This window comes from Cucurbita maxima, unplaced genomic scaffold (assembly GCF_002738345.1).
Source record: "Cucurbita maxima cultivar Rimu unplaced genomic scaffold, Cmax_1.0 Cma_Scf00014, whole genome shotgun sequence".
Taxonomy (NCBI): Eukaryota; Viridiplantae; Streptophyta; class Magnoliopsida; order Cucurbitales; family Cucurbitaceae; genus Cucurbita; species Cucurbita maxima.
In genome coordinates this window covers 3,284,766-3,304,437 of record NW_019272030.1, presented here as the reverse complement: position 1 = coordinate 3,304,437, position 19,672 = coordinate 3,284,766, and the positions used below count along the sequence as shown (strand labels likewise).

At 39.2% G+C, this 19,672-nt stretch overlaps 6 protein-coding genes across 8 annotated transcripts; 5 read left to right on the top strand and 1 right to left on the bottom strand.

The window, feature by feature from the left end:
• Window positions 1-234: 234 nt before the first annotated feature.
• On the top strand, window positions 235-4,266 carry LOC111489237. Of its 2 annotated transcripts, XM_023137355.1 has the most exons (5): window positions 235-737; window positions 2,109-2,151; window positions 2,236-2,539; window positions 2,570-3,381; window positions 3,472-4,266. In XM_023137355.1, the coding sequence occupies exons 3-5, from the start codon at window positions 2,259-2,261 to the stop codon at window positions 4,107-4,109; spliced, it is 1,731 nt and encodes a 576-aa protein (XP_022993123.1). In that variant the 5' UTR covers window positions 235-737; window positions 2,109-2,151; window positions 2,236-2,258; the 3' UTR covers window positions 4,110-4,266. The 2 variants fall into 2 exon arrangements, with proteins under 2 accessions (XP_022993123.1, XP_022993121.1); XM_023137353.1 differs by having other exon boundaries at window positions 2,236-3,381.
• A 1,017-nt stretch (window positions 4,267-5,283) lies between these two features.
• LOC111489648 (60S ribosomal protein L35) lies at window positions 5,284-6,928 on the top strand. Its single transcript, XM_023137967.1, has 4 exons — window positions 5,284-5,408; window positions 5,533-5,668; window positions 5,762-5,918; window positions 6,683-6,928. Exons 1-4 carry the CDS (start codon window positions 5,405-5,407, stop codon window positions 6,755-6,757), a joined length of 372 nt encoding a protein of 123 aa, XP_022993735.1. The 5' UTR covers window positions 5,284-5,404; the 3' UTR covers window positions 6,758-6,928.
• A 2,071-nt stretch (window positions 6,929-8,999) lies between these two features.
• Window positions 9,000-12,323, top strand: LOC111489211 (ankyrin repeat-containing protein ITN1-like). Its single transcript, XM_023137323.1, has 4 exons — window positions 9,000-9,223; window positions 9,349-9,858; window positions 9,973-10,382; window positions 11,240-12,323. Exons 1-4 carry the CDS (start codon window positions 9,202-9,204, stop codon window positions 12,068-12,070), a joined length of 1,773 nt encoding a protein of 590 aa, XP_022993091.1. The 5' UTR covers window positions 9,000-9,201; the 3' UTR covers window positions 12,071-12,323.
• A 450-nt stretch (window positions 12,324-12,773) lies between these two features.
• LOC111489212 (chalcone--flavonone isomerase) lies at window positions 12,774-14,331 on the top strand. Of its 2 annotated transcripts, XM_023137325.1 has the most exons (5): window positions 12,774-12,935; window positions 13,049-13,207; window positions 13,607-13,830; window positions 13,994-14,181; window positions 14,219-14,331. In XM_023137325.1, the coding sequence occupies exons 1-4, from the start codon at window positions 12,830-12,832 to the stop codon at window positions 14,165-14,167; spliced, it is 663 nt and encodes a 220-aa protein (XP_022993093.1). In that variant the 5' UTR covers window positions 12,774-12,829; the 3' UTR covers window positions 14,168-14,181; window positions 14,219-14,331. The 2 variants fall into 2 exon arrangements, with proteins under 2 accessions (XP_022993093.1, XP_022993092.1); XM_023137324.1 differs by having other exon boundaries at window positions 13,994-14,331.
• A 469-nt stretch (window positions 14,332-14,800) lies between these two features.
• LOC111489265 (dirigent protein 10-like) lies at window positions 14,801-16,128 on the top strand. The gene has a single exon (XM_023137399.1). It carries the CDS (start codon window positions 14,964-14,966, stop codon window positions 16,014-16,016), a length of 1,053 nt encoding a protein of 350 aa, XP_022993167.1. The 5' UTR covers window positions 14,801-14,963; the 3' UTR covers window positions 16,017-16,128.
• A 621-nt stretch (window positions 16,129-16,749) lies between these two features.
• LOC111489708 (ABC transporter G family member 6-like) lies at window positions 16,750-19,596 on the bottom strand. The gene is made up of 2 exons (XM_023138043.1): window positions 19,328-19,596; window positions 16,750-18,909 (listed from the first exon to the last, which is right to left on the bottom strand). Exons 1-2 carry the CDS (start codon window positions 19,493-19,495, stop codon window positions 16,846-16,848), a joined length of 2,232 nt encoding a protein of 743 aa, XP_022993811.1. The 5' UTR covers window positions 19,496-19,596; the 3' UTR covers window positions 16,750-16,845.
• Between the last annotated feature and the right edge of the window lie 76 nt (window positions 19,597-19,672).

The following is a 19,672-nucleotide window of genomic DNA, read 5'->3' as shown; positions in this document are numbered from 1 at the left end:
GTAAAGCCCTAATTTCGTTTACGTTTCTTGCTGTGTAGGGAATAGATAATCATCATCATCATCAATGGCGTCTGTGGTAAAGCCCTAATTTTTTTTTTCGTTCCTATTCTTGAGAAAAAGGGGACTTACTAGGGTGGATAAACGTCAATAAGAATCAAATTTTGACACTAATCTTCATCTATATTCATTATTTGATTTCATTTAAAAATCGTAGCCGCCGCTTAAATTAAATCATTCTGACAAAAAATAACAAGAAAAATCGTCATGTAATTCAAAATTTATTTATTTTATAATTTTAACCTAAATTTTAGTTTTGCGTATTTTTGTGAAATGAATTGCGAGCGGGAGTCGTGCAGATGATTGCAAATGGCGCGTAATTTTCAGAATGCGACAATGAGAAAGGGGTAGAAGATTCCCAATTACATCATTCTCCTCTACTTTTCACCGTTATATTCCATCGTTTTCTCGGCCATTTTTTCTTTTCTAATGCGCCGCTTTCATTTTCCTCTACTTTCAGTGAGATTTGCTCCGCCGACCTCTATTTGTGGGTTTTTTTTTTCAGTATAAATAAGCAAACGTTTTCGATTACTGTGTTTGACCTGAAATTCTTTGAATTCAATTGCGTGTTGCTTTGCCACTTGATCGGTTTAGCTTTCTTGTTCATACCAGCAACATTAGGGGTTTTCGACTTGATCTAGTTAAGATCGGCGTTTTGATGCGAAAGGTTTTGAAGGAAGGTATGATTTCTTCTTTATCTTGTGTTTGATTTCTCTGTTTTTGTTTCTATTTAAACCAAAATCAATGATTACGTTCTGGATTTTCCTTTTTTTCTCTTTTTCTTTTGTTATTAGTGGGCTTCGCTTATTATAGCGTTTCAATGATCTTGCTTTATTGTCGCTGGGAATTTGTGGGTTATGCATTGGAATTTTTATTCTAACCAGATACTATGACAGTATGTTGATGCCGCCTTCATTTATGAATTACTTCATGTTCGTTTTCCCCTTTTTTATTTACTCCAATGATTGCTGTCCAGAAATAAGGTGTTAGAAATGATTTACTTTCTTCACGGTTTGATTACTTCAGACCTTGCTGCGTTGCATTTATGTATCTGAATGCTCAATTTCTTATTATTTATGGGATGCTTGCTAGGTGTCACGGTCATTGTTTATTCAAGGCGTGTATGTTGTCCATGGCCGCATGTCCGTTGCATGCCGAAACTCTTGTCTTATATCGCTTTATTGCTTTCCTTTACTGCTTTCATGATTTATAGTGTCCTATTCTATTTTCTAAGTATGTAGTGTTTCGGCAAATTCACATAAATGTTTAGTAGATCTGAAATGCCTTAGAATGTACTATAGGTTGTAAACTCCTCTCACCTAGATTTTGTATGACTGTTCGGTGAAATCACGTTTAGGCTTATCAGATCTGAATCACCTTAAAATGCACTATAACGGAATTCAACTAGTTGTCAGATTCTGCATACCCGGAAAGTTATATGCTATTTAAACCGTTTTGTTGCCTTTTGCTTATAATCATATAACGTTGCTTTCAATCTTTCTTTCAACCTTGCTTTCAAACTCCTCTTCGAAAATCTCTCTGCTCCCGTTTTCTAAAACTTTCTTTTCAAAGCGGGCCAGAGGCTTGAGCATACATTGCTCTACCATAAGCAACGCGACTCCAAATTGGGTTGACTCATTCAGTGTTGGGAGTGAGTGTTGCACAATCGCAAAAGTCCGCTGCTAAGAAAAGTGCGATTGTGACACCAGTGATGAATCTGCTGTTTTTTTAGTTCTTCCTATCAGTTTTATGTTCTCTCCCAGAAGCCTTTTTTGTTGGCTATGGCGGAAAAACCGGAATTCTTTCCAATTATGGTCAAAGAGATGGCCATATGTAATTATGTAGCCTGGGTCTTGGAGGCTACTGGATTCTTTTTGTCCTAAAAGGGATAGGGCAGTTATTCAAGAAATAGACTCCTTGATACCCTTGTTCTCTTGACTGTGCTGTATATACATATTCTCTTTCACACACTTACACATACGTTTCTTTTGCCTTTTATTTTATATGAATCACTTCTGAAGCTGATTAGAATTACCTGTTACCGTATTCAGGAAGCAGATAAATTGAGGAATCTAGAAATCACGGGAAGACAAAGTAAGCTTTTCATTATTCATCTTTTGTAATTGATACCCTTTGCTTTGTGTTCTGAAAGGGGACAATTGGTTGTCTACCTTAAAGTTTTGTCGGTAGAGCTTCTCCAAATGGAGCCTAGACAGTGTAGAGTTAGTGTTCTTGAAGCATTGATGGGCTTTGATGAGCAGCAATCTTACCACCATGCTCCAAGGCATTCTAGAGTCCTTTCTGATGGTTATTTACAAAGGGTTGCTTCGGTTCAAATCCCGAAGAAGAAGAAATCGTCCTCGAGATCTCATTCATTTAGGATGACAGCAGAAGAGCCAACAGAACGCGTTAGTTCTCTCAAAGTAGAAAATAAGTTTAGTTGCTGGGATGAGTTATGGGAACAGGAGAAGGCAGCATATATGCCACTTACAAGACACAACACCATGAATGAAGAACTCTTTTCGATAACTAAGGCGATAAAGACTTCGAACGGCATTCAAGATTTACCGATAAAGAATTATGTATTCAACCAGGCTGAAAATGGGCCGAGTGTGCCGAGTGTGCCGAAGTCTTATAACGGCACGAGATTGAAGGACAGGAAACAAGGACGGTCGCACTCGGGAGATAAACTATGCTTTTCTTCCTCTTCAGCAACTTCTTTGAAAGGTTCACATTTAGTTAATGATAAATGCAAAGATTGTCATGATTCTCGAAACGAAAAGCATATTGCTGAAGAAGAAAAAAACGATTTCCTGAAGCATGTTTGTTCGAATAAGGAACATTTGCATTCTGGTAGTCCCTTGTGCTTGAGCTTGAATGATAAAAGACTAGATCAACTCAGTAAAATCTCCCACAGATTGAGATTTGGTTCTGCTTCGACGGTGACTGCAAGATCTAGAACAAGGTGTCGATACGAGGCCCTTCGAAATACATGGTTCTTAAAGCCTGAAGGTCGTGATTCTTGGCTACGATGCAATCCATCGAGTAGACGTTCCAATAAAAAGAATGCTTCAGAACCCACCTTGAAATTAAGCTCTGAGGAGTTGAGGATTCTTCCTTGCCCTGATTCAGCAAGTGATCATGTTGACAATGATGGCTGTATGAATGGTGCTGATCAGAAGACCATAGTTGAGAAGAACAACCTTTGTGATTATCAAGAAGGTTTGGAGGAGGCTTATCAACCTAGCCCAGTTTCAGTCCTTGAACCACTTTTTCGAGAAGAAACGTTATCCAGTTCGGAATCCTCGGGCGTCAACGGTAGAGGTGACTGAACTTATTACTTTTCTCACTTACAAGTTCATGCCTTCTTAAAAGCTCCCTCCATCTCCATAACATAACATATTCTGGTTGTAGATTTGATGAAGCATCTTGAACTTCTGACATCGGACACCTCGGAGACTAACACAGAAGGGTATGATTTGTTCGTATCAAGTGACGATGATGACGTGGGACAAGGATCTATATGCAGTTCTGATGAAATTGATAACATAACAAGCACGTTCAAATTCAAAGATAGTAGAGAATTTTCATACCTAGTCGATGTCTTAAGCGAGGCAGGCTTCAACCTGGAGAAGGGTTATGTTTCATGGCACGGCGAGGAACGTCACGTGATTAGCCCCTCAGTGTTCGAGACGTTAGAGAAGAAGTTTGGGGAACAAATTTGTTGGAGGAGATCAGAAAGAGAGCTTCTTTTTGACAGAATAAATTCTGGGTTAGTAGAACTGTTTGAGTCATTTGTTGGTGTGCCAGAATGGGCAAAGCCTGTATCGAGAAGGTTTCGGTTTCGATCGTTGCTTAGCGACGAAATGATCGAGGAGGAATTATGGATCCTGCTGGATAGGCAAGAAAGGGAAGTGAAGAAGGATTTAGTAGATGAAGAGTTTGGGAAGGAGATTGGATGGATGGATCTTGGAGGTGAGATTGATAGTATATGTAGAGAAGTAGAGAGATTCTTGGTGAATGAGCTTGTTGCAGAGTTTGGTAGCATTTAAATATTTTGATTTTTTCTTTTTCTTTTTTCTTTTTCTTTAGAAAAAGAGATATATTTGTGTATAGGGAACAGTTTTGATCCAGTTGAAGTGTTTGAAGAGGATGTATTCTTTTTATTCATGAGTGGAACGAGAGTGACACATTATATTATTACTTTTATTACTTTTATACACCGAGATTTATTATTATTTTTATCTCATGTCTAGTGACTAGCTTTGTTATCATGTATTGTCGTTAGTTTCACCATTTTTAAAAGTGGGCTAGGGAGATGTTTCTCACAATCTACCCCTTTAGAGGCCCAACATTCTCGTTAGCACGTCGCTTGATGTCTGGCTCTAATAGGGATCTCACAATCTACCCCTTAGGGGCTCAACATTCTCGTTAGCACACCGCCTGATGTCTGGCTCTAATAGGGATCTCACAATCTACCCCTCAAGGGCCCAACATTCTCGTTAGCACGTCGATGTCTGGCTCTGATAGAGTTCACAATCTACCCCTTTAGGGGCTCGATAATGTCTGGCTCTAATAGAGATCTCACAATCTACCCCTTAGGGGCCCAACATGCTCGTTAGCACACCGCTTGATATCTGGCTCTGATGGGGATCTACCCTCTTAGGAGCCCAACATACTTGTTAGCACGTCGTTTGATGTCTGGCTCTGATAGGGATCTCACAATCTACCCCCTTAGGGATCCAATATACTTGTTAGCCTGATGTCTAGCTCTGATACTATTTGTCACCGTTCAAGCCCACCACTAGCAAATATTGTCGGTTTTGGCTTGTTATGTATCACCGTCAATCTCATGGGTTTTAAAATGCTTCTACTATAGAAAAGTTTTCATACCCTTGTAAGAAATGTTTAATTCTTCCTTTCAAGCGATGTGAGATCTTGCACTTTGAAACTCTAAATTTTTCGACTTTAAAAATATTTTTAAAATAGAGTAACGACTATTTTTATCCAAAACTAAGAATTATGATATTTTTTAGATTTTTTTTTAAATGTTTAAGGTATTATTTAAAATAGTTTTTATACAAAGTAGAAGTTTAAAAATATTTCTATTAATTTATGGCGGTATCAAATGAAGCCCTGGATTTATTGGGCCGGAATAGTTGAGTGGGCTTAAATCCACCCTTATTTTCAGGCTCAAAAGGGCAAATTTGGCATTTCGTAAATGGTACTTAACGCCCTTCTCTTCGAAAACCCTAGTCTTCTCAGTAGCAGCTCTTCCACCTGGTTCCCATCTTCTTTTCTAGGGTTTTGCCGAGGCGGCGTGGAGTAGAAGAGCACACGAGAAGAAATGGGTTAGTTTTCAGTCAGATCTTCTCATAAACAAAATTAAACATACTCAATTCGCTTTTGGCTCTCTAATTCTTCGAGGATAATGATGAAATTTTTGTTATTCAATTTGGTGTTTTCGGTTTGTAGCGAGGATCAAGGTTCATGAGTTGAGGCAGAAATCGAAGGCGGATCTGTTGACGCAGCTTAAGGATCTTAAGGCGGAGCTTTCTCTCCTTCGAGTCGCCAAAGTCACCGGCGGTGCCCCGAACAAGTTATCCAAAATGTAATTACTTTTTCTATTAGTTATTTTTATTTTCTCCCGTGATACGTCGTATTGTTTTGTTGACCTTGTTGTTCTGTTTGGCTGATTTTGCAGCAAGGTAGTGAGATTGTCGATTGCTCAAGTCCTGACAGTAATTTCCCAGAAGCAGAAGGCTGCATTGAGGGAAGCTTACAAGAAGAAGAAGCTCCTGCCTCTGGATCTGCGCCCAAAGAAGACGAGGGCCATTCGTCGAAGGCTCACCAAGCACCAAGTAATTGTTTCATCTTGATCTTACTGTCTTTCTTCCCTTTAATTTCAGTACAGCGTAATTTTGTGTGTTCGTCTCTTACTGTTTTCTGGATTTTATTCTTAAATGTTGACAATGTCTGTGCATGATACCTGTTGAGATTTTCTACGTTGCCAAAAAAAAAAAGTTTAAAACTACTTGTTGCCTATTGGTTTGGATGAGAAACAGTAAAGAATTGGTATGGGAAGGAAATGCTATTAAACTTATACAAGATTAGTAGATGGGTTTTTTGTTAGTTTCAAAATCTTGATATCTGAAGTTGAAGCAAGTATTTTAGGTCCTGCTTGATAACAATTTCATTTCTAATCATGGTTTTGGAATTGAGTTTGTTTCCTCTCAATTTCATTGCAAGAAAACATTTGAATTCTTACCCCAATTTAAGAACAAAGTTCTAAAAACTTTTTGTTGCCAGAGATTATACTTAAATTTTCAAAACACAGAGTGGATAACAAACTAACAAACTAAGTATAGGAATTACCTCTCGTTTTATAAGCTTAATTGGCTAAAACCAAAGTCAAATAAGTAAATGGTTATCAAATGAAGCCTTCATTAATTAAAATTATGATTTCTAAACCAAGTATTCAAGTAATGCTGCAGAATTGGTTAGGTATTTGGATTATACCATCTGATTCCATTTCTAATCACTTTCTTGATGCAATTGTAATGCTGCGAACCATTTCTTTCATGGTTTAATCAATTTTGTTGAATGGTTCCATTGTATGATGCAGGCGTCTTTGAAAACAGAGAGAGAGAAGAAGAAGGAGATGTACTATCCATTGAGGAAATATGCTATTAAGGTGTAGTAATATTCGGTAGTCATTTGATTATGCATCGGCAGACCAATTTTGTTGACAAGTTTTGTCTCGTATTCTTGATAAGCTTATGTCTGATTCTCTTGGGGCTTTCCACCCTAAACCAAGCTGTTCTATTTTCATTGACAATTATATATTTGAGAGTTTGGCGTTTTTTCTTCATGATTTTTGAACTTATTTTTAAGTGCATTCTACTTCATTCTTCTCCAAATTTCCATGACATTATTTCCACTCAACCCACCTAATAAGCCAAGTTGATCTTTTCTATTGTTTTCTATGAGATGAAGGTTTTTGAAATCATATTCTCTTCTGAAATTTCTCGAATCGAGAGATCCATGAATCTATTCCATTAATCAGGATTCTAATGCACGCTGATACAAATGGTCTAATGAGAGCAAGAATTTTTAGTAACGTTTCAAAATGAAGCCAAGTTGATCTTTTCTATTGTCTTCTCTCGAAGATTTTTGAAACCATATTCTATTCTGATTTCTTGAAAGATTTGTGTATCATGGTCCTAATGCATTTGAAAGTTATGAAAGTTGTCACTATTGGCCACAATAACTTCTGAAAAGGTTGGAAGTGATGTTTGACTGTAAGTGTGAATGTATGTATATCCAATAGCTTAATAGTATTTTGATAGGTATATGAATTTTTATATTATTCTATGTGATATAAGTCCCGATATTTGATAATTTTAAAAATTTTATGGAATTATATACACCATTTGAATTTATTTATTTTGTTTTTATTTTTTTAGTCTAAAAGAAATTTAGTATCACTCCCTCAAATTAAGTATGCTTTTTTGGAAGTGCTCCACGGATGGATTTGTTCTCAAGTTATGTAATTTTAATTTGTTTAAAGAATTTTTTTTTTATTAACTTTTTTTCAAATTTATTAAAAATAGTATTAACACTTTTAATTACAAATTATTTTTAGTAGGTGTATAGTTAGACTTTGGTTTGATTTATCAAAAAAGTTGAGGATCACGTGCTTAATTACCTCATATGGTCCACATTGCATGTATGAACAACTTTCCAAGATGCTTCTTGGTATCCACCTTTTTTTCCTTTTCTAAAAAGTAATAATAATTTAAACTATTAAACTTTCTATGTTTCCAACTCCCCACCAAAAATAAATAAATAATAATAATAATACAAACAAAATCAATCTAATCTAGAAGTCTGTTTTACTCCTAAATCTACCTCTTTAACACCAGACTATTGAGAAGTTACCTAATCAAAATTTAAGAGAACCACTCATCTATTTACAATATGGAAATAGGAAATGAATAAATTATTAAATTGAGTATAAAAATTAAGTTAAAAGAATATTTTATTGGATAAAGAACTGTCTCTTATTTATACATAAGATTCCCAGCCTCATTCATATATAGAATATTTAAGTCTCATACAAAATCAAACTTATTATTAAAATGAAATAAAATTTATAACATAAATCTCAAAAAAAAAAAAAAAAAAAAACGTTTTTGAAAACATTATATAAACAAATTAAAACTTTCTTGGGAAATCAACAATAAATAAATAAAAAGCCGCGGATAAAATGCTTTCGCATGTCGTATACCTTTCCGCCCCATTTGTTCTTTCCTTTACATTTTATTCGGCGACTTAAAGCAACCAAAAACCAATATCGATATTAAATATTTGAGTGCCACAACTAAATACAAACACCTTAATTTAATCATTCATATAATAATAATTAATATTTTTAAATCACGATTTAGATAATTCCAAGAGGAAAAATATAATTTATGTTCATAACCCATAATTTTTTTTAAGTTAAAATATTATTTTTAATATTTTAAAACTAATTTAAGCTAAATAATAATAATAGAAAGATTAATATATTATAATTTAAAAAATTTGAAAAAGTATATAAACGGGAATAAGTTTTAGATATAATAAATAAAATTATATTTTAAAGACTGATCTCCATATTAAGTATTTTTTATTAATTCAATAATAATAATAATAATTTTTAGGAATAAAAAAAATGAAAAAGAATATGATGGCGATAATTCCACTAACCGGCAACCGGCAACCGGCAAAGTTTTTCGCGGCAACCACTGCAACGAGTGGTACGACGAAGAACAGTAGAGTTGAAAGAAATGGACGTTTTATTGTATTTTATGAAAAGAAAAAAAAAAACTAAATTCTTCGGTTGATTTCCAAGCGCTTTCCTCTGGTCCCATTTTTTCCTCGTAAGAAAAAAGAACTGAATTCTTCGACTTCATTTCCAAGAGCTTTCCTCTTGTCTCATTTTTCCTCGTCGATTGTTTTTATCTGAATTTTTTTCTTTTACTTTATCAGAAGTAATTTCTCTCTCTAATTTCGCGGTTGGAATCTGAGCTCTCAAATCCGCTATTAAAGATTTGGAGGAGGCCAATCTCTTGAGCTTCTTGTTGGCTCTCGTTTGAGATGGGCAGTTCTTCAACTCAAGGTGACTATACTATTTTGGAATTTGTTTTTTGTGATTTAGTTTTTGTTTTTGTTTTTTGAGAATTGTTCTTATGAGGATTTTTGTGAGGCGGGGAGTGATTTCGTTTGTTTTCTGGATTTTTGCAGTGGTAGTGGATGGCGATAAAGGTTTAGAGAAGGAGATTTTGAGTCTATCGTCGAATCAAAACCCTATGGCTGAGCTATCGCGGACTCCATCTCCGTCGTCGACTGCGACGGCTCCGGCTCTGGTTCTATCCAATTCAGGGAAGCGGATAGACCAAGCGGGGAAGAAGAAATACGTGAAGCAAGTAACTGGACGGCACAACGACACCGAACTTCATCTGGCGGCGCAGCGGGGAGATCTGGCCGCCGTGAAGCAGATTCTCGGTGATATTGATTCACAGATGGTGCGAAATCTCAGTGGCGCCGATTTTGATGCGGAGGTTGCTGAGGTCCGATCGTTAGTAGTGAACGAGGTCAATGAATTGGGCGAAACAGCTCTGTTCACTGCCGCAGAGAGAGGGCACATAGAAGTCGTCAAGGAGCTATTGAAGTATTCCAATAAAGAGACTCTTACGACGAAGAACAGGTCTGCTTTCGATCCGTTGCATATAGCTGCAAGTCAAGGACACCATGGTAAGGATCTCGATCTCAACTTCTGCTCCGTAATGAATGCCCTAGGCTTAGATTTCATCTTCTCCACTTGGAAATTTTGGGGAAATATTGATCATATGTTAATTTGAATTGTAGCAATTGTCCAAGTGCTTCTTGATCATGAACCTTCTCTAAGCAAAACAATTGGACCGTCGAATGCGACTCCACTCATTACTGCTGCAGCACGGGGCCACACAGCCGTAGTTGAGGAATTGCTTAACAAAGATCATAGCCTACTAGAGATTTGTAGGTCTAATGGTAAAAATGCATTGCATTTTGCTGTGCGCTCTGGTCATCCTGAAATTGTAAAACTATTACTCAGCAAAGATCCACAGTTAGCACGAAGAAATGACAAGAAGGGCCAAACTGCACTGCACATGGCTGTCAAAGGGCAGAGGCGTGATGTCGTGAAGTTGCTCCTTGATGCAGATCCTGCCATTGTAATGCTTCCTGATAAATTTGGTAACACCGCGCTGCACGTCGCCACGAGGAAGAAGCGTGTGGAGGTAGTTTCACTCGATCACCTTTGTCGATTTTAGTTTGTTCATATTCTTAGTTCTTGATAACTTATATACCTTTTGAAACTCTCTTATATAAATCCTTTTAAGGGACAATCTGGCATACTAGCACTGAAATGAATACGAGATGTTTGGAAATAAGATTGTTGGGGATGAGACGTGGTTCGAGTATATAGTACTTATATAGTACTTAATAGGTTTGGAATACTTGAGAAAGTAGATAACAAAACAAAAAAACTCCGGAAAAATAGTGTGTTTGAGGTTAATTTTAAAAAACCAAACACCAAATAGCTATTAGACGGGGTCTTAGGACTGAGAATTTTGGGAATAGGATTGTTGGTAACTAGGTTCAATTGTTTTGATTGTACATTTCTATGAAATCCCACATCGGTTGGAGAGGGGAACGAAACATCCTTATAAAGGCGTGAAAATCTCTTCCTAATAGACGCGTTTTAAAAACCGTGAGGCTGATAGCAATATATAACGAGTCAAAGCGGACAATATCTGTTAAAGGTGTGCTAGTGAGGACGCTGGCCCCTAAGGGGGTGGATTGTGAGATCTCACGTCATTTGGAGAGGGGAACAAAGCATTTATTATAAGGGTGTGGAAACTTCTTCCTAACAGACGCGTTTTAAAAACCGTGAGGCTGACGGCGATACGTAATAGGTCAAAGCGGACAACATCTGTTAGTGGTGGGCTTGGGCCGTTACAAGTTCTAACCGGTTGTTTGCATATCCTACTTCCCTTTTATGAATGATAGTTTTATTGTATGGAATGAGATTCTTGCGTTATGAATGTACACTAAAGGACCCTCTTAATACTCATCCTTCCCTTAAATTTTGCAGATAGTGCAGGAGCTATTGCTCCTCCCAGACACCAACGTGAATGCTCTAACCAGGGATCACAAAACTGCTTTTGACATAGCTGAGGAGCTTCCTCTTTCAGAAGAATCATCAGAAATTAAGGACTGTCTGTCTCGTTACGGCGCTGTTCGAGCCAACGAACTAAACCAACCAAGAGACGAGTTGCGGAACACGGTGACTCAAATCAAGAAAGATGTTCATACCCAGCTTGAACAAACCCGAAAAACAAACAAAAATGTGCATAACATTTCTAAAGAGCTCAGAAAGCTGCACAGGGAAGGAATCAACAATGCAACCAATTCAGTAACTGTGGTGGCTGTGCTTTTTGCAACAGTTGCTTTTGCAGCCATCTTTACGGTGCCTGGTGGCGACACGGATCAAGGAACAGCTGTTGTCGTACGCTCTAATTCTTTCAAGATCTTCTTCATCTTCAACGCAATCGCATTGTTTACCTCGTTGGCAGTCGTGGTTGTGCAGATTACGTTAGTTAGAGGTGAGACAAAAGCAGAAAGACGAGTCGTGGTGATCATAAATAAACTCATGTGGCTGGCTTCTGTTTGTACTTCGGTCGCTTTCATGGCGTCGTCTTACATCGTGGTTGGCCGTAAAAATCGATGGGCTGCAGTTGTGATCACAGTGGTTGGAGGTGTGATTATGGCGGGTGTTCTTGGCACCATGACCTACTATGTTGTGAAATCTAAGAGAAGTCGATCCATCAGAAAGAAGGAAAAGAGTAATAGACGGAGTGGCTCAAACTCATGGCATCACTCTGACTTCTCAAATTCAGAAGTTGATCGAATTTACGCTCTCTAGAATTCCAAGTCTTTGGTTTTGCTCAACTCTTTGTATGTATGTATGTATGCGCATATGCATAAGCTCAATTCTCTTTCAATTAGATTCATAATTTTTTCGTACCACTTTATACTAACTATACATCTAAATCTATTGGTACGGGTAGAGATGTTCACGGGAAGGGACAAGACGGGAAAGCTCGATTTTAAAATTACAACCGAGTTTTCTACCCTTAATCTCCCGTCCATACCTTGCATCTTTTATCTTTTTCTCATTCTTGCCCGTGTAACTTTTGCTTGCCACTTTTTCTCATTCGTACCACTTTTTCTCATTTTTCTCATTAGTGAGAAGAATATTATCTCGATTGGTACGAAACATTTTAGAAAGCCAAAGCAAAGTCATTCAAAGTGAATAGATATCAGAGCCTCGGATGTGTAGTCAAAAAGTGAGTAATGTGTTAGAACAAATTTAGCTCCGAAGCTAAATTAAAATATTAGTAAAAAATGATTGAATATTTGCTGTAATAATATGGGTGGGCATATAAAACCAGAATTTATCCTTAATTGGATTGTTACAGCTCTAAGTATCCAGTGATTATTGGACACCATCCTTTCTACCTAACCATGGGCGCCTCACAGTACGAAAAATACGGGGCTGTGCTTTCTCCACGTGTTCTGCACGTGATCGCTCCACATCCTATAAATACACTTAAACCTCTCCGCTCTACCCACTTCACTCCCCCATTAGATCTCTTGTGGACGGACTTGACTAAGGGTTTCAATGGCGTCGGTGTCTGATCTCAACGGAATTCAAGTTGAGAACGTGAAATTTCCGGAGCAAATCAAGCCTCCGGCCTCTGCTAAGACTCTATTCCTCGGCGGTGCAGGTCAGATTCCACGGCTGTGCGCGATTGAATGTGTTTGTTTGTTTGTTTGTTTTTCGCTTATGTTTTCCTTTTCCTTCTCCTTATAAGAATGTGCTTTTGGAAAAACTGTACAGGAGTTAGGGAGTTGGAGATCGAAGGGAACTCCGTGAAATTTACTGCGATCGGCGTTTACTTGGAGAAGGATGCTTTGCCATTGCTTGCCGGTAAGTGGAAAGGGAAGAGTGCGGCGGAGTTGATGGATTCCGATGAGTTCTTCAGGGACATTGTCACTGGTGAGTAACTGCTTTTCTTTTTTAATTTCTTATAATCCGTACTTGAGAAGTTAGAGATGACTGTTAGATTTCCGCCGTTCCGGCTCCCGGACGTTACCGGTGTTCCGGTGACTTGAGTTTTGACTTGCCAGATCGTTGATTGTGAAATAAAATTGTTAATGTGGACGAATAGAATGATATATATTCACGCGAATTTCCGATTTGTAAGATCAAACGAACAATACGACAATTTGTCTGCCAAATTGATTGAATAGGATCAAGAAGAGTTCAATCGGTGCGGTCCTTTCTCAAATAAATAAATTTAGATTAAATTTCAAGTTAGCATATGGTTGTTTTGGTTCTCTTTTATGTTTTGTGTAAACAAATTACATATTGTTGGCGTTGAACTTGGAAATTCAGGTCCTTCCGAGAAATTCACAAATGTTACAATGATACGGCCACTTACGGGTCAGCAATACGCGGAGAAAGTTGCAGAGAACTGTGAAGCAGCTTGGAAATCCATGGGAATGTATACTGAGGAAGGAGCCGAAGCCATTAAAAAGTTCATTGATGCCTTCAAGAACGAAACGTTCCCTGCTGGCTCTTCCATTCTTTTCACCCACTTGCCTCCAAACACTTTATCGGTTAGTTCCATTGTTTTAATGATAGGATCAACAAGTAGTAAGTAAGATCAATAACTTGGATGAGATTATGTTAACAGAGTATTATGATAGGATCAACAAGTAGTAAGTAAGATTAAAGATTAAGGATTAAGATTAAAAGAGTGATTGTTGGTGGGTGATGCAGATAAGCTTCTCAAAGGATGGGAGCATTCCTGAACAAAAAGAAGGGATGGCGACAATAGAGAGCAAGCTGCTATCTGAATCTGTATTGGCGTCCATTGTTTGTAAGGATGGAGTTTCACCAGCGGCTAGGCTTAGTTTGGCTACCAGATTCTCCCAATTGTCGAACAACGTTTAAACCAAGCACAGCCTCCCACAATTTGAATAACCTCTTGGAACCAAACCCCGACCATATCAGAATAACAGACCCCTCCTCTTCCCTCTCCACAGTTTTTGTTTTTGTTTCTTTTCCTTCTCTCTATCTCCAAAATATTATAAGAAATAAACTATAATTTAGCCTCTCTCTCTCTCTCTCTCTCTCTCTCTTGTTGCTATAATATATATTGTTTAACTTATATTCCTAATTTTTTTTTTTAACTCAACTAATAATTAAATTGAGTGAAATCTACTCAGATGGACGGTTATACCTTCTTGGCCAAAGCCAACAATATCTATTAGTAGTGGGTTTGAATTGTTACAAATGTTATCAGAGCCAGTCACTTGGACGGTGTAAGACACTGGTCATCCATATAAAAGGTTTAAGATGTGTAAACCTTGAGGGGAACTTAGAAGGAAAAGTCCGAAAAAAACAATATTTGTTAACGTTAAGTTTGGGCGTTACAAATGGTGTTGGAGCCGTTAGATTTGTGCCAGCAAGGACGTTAGTCGATGTGAGATCCCATCTTGATTGAAGAGGGAAACGAAGCATTCTTATAAGGGCGTGTAAAACTCGAAAATATTAGAATTTAAATTTACTTATGGTTTTGTTGGTGTAAATTGAAATCCAAACCAAATCACCATCGATCATAGAGTTATTCACCAACTCCATTTCAGCAACTCCCATTTCCTTCACCCTAATATATATTACCCTAAACCCCATCAACATTCCCATAAAACACACAACATCTATTCCCTCTTCCTTAAACCCTCCTCTCATGGACTCCCACAACCTTCTCCCTTTCTTAACTAAACCTTTACCCTGCCTTCTGCTGCTCTGCTTCATGTGTTTCTCTGCCAACTCGGCCAGACTTCTCGACGAGCAGCCACAAGTCTCGGGAAGTACTCAAGCTGCGTCGAATGTCGTCCCGACGCTGGTTGGCAATCCGGGGGGTGGAACTACTGCATCTTCAACAACTCTACCTAGTTCGGGCGCGATGTCGGTTGGTAACCTGGGGCAAGGAGCTATTACACCTTCAACAACTCTACCTAGTTCGGGCGGGACGTCGGTTGGAAATGTGGGGCAAGGGGCTACTACACCTTCAGCAACTCTACCTAGTTCAGGGGGGATTCAAGATGATCACCATACCTTTACCTTCTTCATGCATGACATCCTTGGTGGTTCGAATCCCTCGGCTCGGGCGGTTACCGGGGCGGTTAACAATCCAGCCCTCAACGGCCAGCTTCCGTTTGCCAAACCCAATGGAGCCGTTTTATCAGTTGGTAATGGTGTTCCTCAAAGCAATGGAAACACTGGTCTAATTAACAACAACAACCTCCCCTTTCTGATTGGACTCGGCGGAGCTACATCGCCATTGTTGCAGAACAATAACGGTGGCGGGAACAACTTCAATGGCGCGTCGAGCTTTCCATCTGTTAACGCAGGGCAGCTCCCGTCCGGTGTATCGGTACAGCAGCTCATGTTTGGCACAATGACCGTGATCGACGACGAGCTCACAGAAGGACACGAGCTCGGTTCTGGCTTGATTGGAAAAGCTCAAGGATTCTATGTCGTGAGCTCGGAAGATGGAAACAGTCAAACAATGGCATTCACAACTATGTTTACGAGTGGCCATTACGTCGACAGCCTAAGCTTCTTCGGCGTCCATCGGACCGCGGTGTCGGAATCTCACTTGGCCATCATGGGAGGCACCGGAAAATATGTAAATGCAAAAGGGTATGCCAACGTGAAGACTCTTCCAGGCACCAACCAGCATGAAACTGATGGGGTTGAAACTTTGCTGCAGTTCACTGTTTACATCAGTTACTAAAAATGCTGTTGTTTTATCATCTCATCTATCCTTCACTGCCAATCTGTTTGAATTCTCTGTCTGTTTTTGAATTTCTGGTTTGCAATGAAATCTTATATACCCAAATTATGTACCTACTTTGTAATGGCTCAAGTCCACCGTTAGCTGATATTGTCTTTTTTGAGCTTCCCCTTCCGTAGTTCCTCTCAAGGTTTTAAAACGTGTTTGATAGGAAAAGATTTCCACACTCTTCTAATAAATGTTTCGTTCCATTATTCATGTGTGATTTCACAATCCACCCCACTTGGTAGCCCAGCGTTCTCATTGGTACACCGCATGATGCCTGACTTTGATATCATTTATAACAGCCTACGTTCACTGCCAAGATCCCTAGCCGTTGGAGAGAGAACTCAATATTCTTTATAAGGGTGTGAAAACCTCTTCCGGACATACATGTTTTAAAACAGTTAGGCTGATTACTTATCGCTCCACCGCTAAGATCCCTAGCCGTTGGAGAGAAAATTGAGTAGTCTCGTTTTAAAACGATGAAGCTGATTACTATATATAATTGACCAAAATAGACAATATGGAGTGAATTTGTGAATTTGAACACTTTAATCTTGAAGTTAGTCATCCCTTCCAAAGAATTTAGGATGAAAATTATAAATAAAAAATAAGAATATATTGGGTTTAACAACAGTTATTTCAGTGCTTCACAAGCCTTAAAATGGGACGAAAAATTTAAGGAAAAAAGTGAAAGAAACGCATAAAAAGCATTTCGAAGAATTAAAACTCATTTGAATATTCCTTCCAACTAAACAAATAATAAAAATCCGATTATAAATTTTGTTCATCTTCTCTTGTTCTTGCTTCCAATGAGGAGCGAGAAGTAGAACAGAATCCTGAACAAGAATCCCCACGCCACAGTCACCAGCAAGCAATTCCACTTACTCAAATCCATCACTCCCTGCTGTTGAAGAATGTCAGAACCCGTCGTCAAGCAAGTGGATCTCGTTATCTTCATCCCTAAAGTGTTGCTCAGATTCTCCAGAAGCTTCAATTTCATGGCGGTCGGCACGAGTCCCAGCGGCGTGTTGTCGAAAATCTGCACGCCTCTCACGAAGCATTTCGCCGGATTGTCGAATTCGTTCTGTAAAACGGCTTCATACGGATACTTGACCAGAGAAAGGTAATGGAACCAGATCCAGTAACCTGGAATTCGTTCGCGTGTGATGAAGAATCCACTGAAGAGAAGGAAGTAAGCTAAAATTGCGACGACAATGGTGTAGCCAAGCATTACATGAGGAACTACTCCCGAGAGAAAAGTGACGAATGAACTTCCGGCCCAGAACGCAGCAAAAATGATCAGAAAGTAGAACAAGAAACCTGAAATTCCACCGTCCAGTCCGACGGCCCAAAACGTCGTTGCTGCGAAAGCTAAGGAAAGGAAGATCAGCGCCGGCAAGGCTACCAGAGAGTGAGAGAGGACGTAGGAGGATCTCCGATATGCGTTATAGGCTGTTTCTCTCATGAAAATGTAACGTTCTTGCAGAAACACAGGAAGAGCATCTGCGCAGGTGTAGAAGGTTGTAGACATGGCGAAAGCGAAGAACCCTAACCGTTCTTGAACTCCTTTTGGTGAGTTATCGAGTTGCCAAAACATGGTAGCGAGGATGAAACCGGTGACGAGAACGGCGCCGAGTCGAATTCCGAAAAGCTCCGGCATACGGCGGGAGTTTAGTACAGATCGTTTTGATAAAACCGCCATTTCTATCCAAAATGGATTTGCGAAGGTCGGAACCATGGAGTTAGGGCTCGCGTCGTTGTTGGTTGCGCCGGAGACTAACTTGCCTCGTGAAATGCTCGCACTGATTGCTTCTTTTAACGATATACTCTGGTGATCCGACTCTGATTTTGAAATGTTCTGCATACTCTGCCATGATTTGTGGAATTCAACCAAGCTCTTGGTTCCTTCCGGAGATCCTTCGAGCTCTCGAATCCGATCGAGCGCGAATTCAGTCCGGTTTTCATTTTCTGGAATCGGATGGCCAAACTCTGCAAAATACTGAGGAAGATTGGCAGGGGAGCCACTGTAAACGGTTTGTCCGCGAGAGAGAAACAATAATCGATCTAGCAATCCGAGAATTCGATAACTCGGCTGGTGTACGGACATAACGACAATGCTGCCGCTCTGAGCAATCCTCTGTAGAACTTTCACCACCATGAATGCACTAGTTGAATCGAGTCCAGATGTAGGCTCGTCGAGGAAAAGGATGATCGGATCGTGGATTATGTCGATTCCGATCGAGACTCGCCGCCGCTCTCCCCCGGAGACGCCGCGGTGTCCTTCGTCTCCGATGATGGTTTTCGCCGCGTTCCGCAGCCCTAACTGGTCAATCAACGCCTGAACCCGCAGTTTCTTCTTCGATTTCGAAAGCGTTCGAGGCAATCGAAACTCAGCCGAAAACATTAGAGTTTCTTCCACTGTGAGCATCGGGAAGAGCAAATCATCCTGCATAACATAAGCAGAGATCACCTTCAACAATCTGGATTCCAACACCTCGCTATTTAAAGTCACCGTTCCTTTCAAGCTTCCTTTCGCAATCCTATTAGCCAGTGCATCAATCAACGTCGATTTCCCCGAGCCACTCGCTCCGAGAACGGCCATAATCTCACCCTCTCGAGCCTCGCCAGAGATGTTGTTTAACAGAGTCTTCGTTTTCATAAATAAGCTGCCGTCTACGACTGTCTTGTCTGTCGGAGAACCACCAAGTGTGTTCCCTCGTTGAAAAACCGACGAAAAACTAATTTTCCGGCGAACTTTGACACTGTATGTGAGGTTGTTGAAGGAGAGCACGAAAGGCAAGGACCTCGTCTCCAACGTCTTGCCGTTCATGTCCACCACCTGATGCACCTGTTATACAACATAACTAAAAATTAATTAATTAAATTAAATTTACCCTAATCCTTCCGTTATTGGAAGCTCTTATCCAAAGTTTTTAAAAAGCTTTAGGCTCCGTAAATGTTTTTTACATTTTTATAAAAAATGTTTAGTTTTGATACTGTTTGTAACACATATTGTCATTTTTAGACTTTCCTTTCTGACTTTCTTCAATGTTATAAAAACGTGTCTGTTAGAAAGAAGTTTCCACGCCCTTATAAAGAATGTTTCGTTATTCTCCCCAACCATTGTGCGATCTCATAAAACCTCACTCATGTTCTAGCATTGACTCGACCCCAAAGTCTTCTAACGAATGAAGTGCCAAGAAATTAAAAATATATTAACCGACATGCTCGAGCTTTTGAATTTAGTATAGTTATTCAACACATACCGGAGTCTCGTTCTCATCTCCTGCCGCCTCCCTTCGTACATCGCCGACTCGCTTCAAAAGCTCACCAAGTGAAGGAGAAAAACTAGCAAAAGAGCGTGGGCGATCATGCAATTCCGTATAGTTGAAAAACCCAACCGTATCTCTAGCAGGTGACATATTCTCTACCATGATTACCCCTACGAAAAAGCTTACGAGATCGTTCTTCTTATAACCTCTCGAAATTCCGGTTCAATATACTTATATACCTAAATTTTGGGAAGTGGATTTCCAAATATTTGGCTTTCTCTATAACCATACAAGTACAATAAAAGCTGATATAAAGAGAAGAGATGTGAGGGTTGGAGA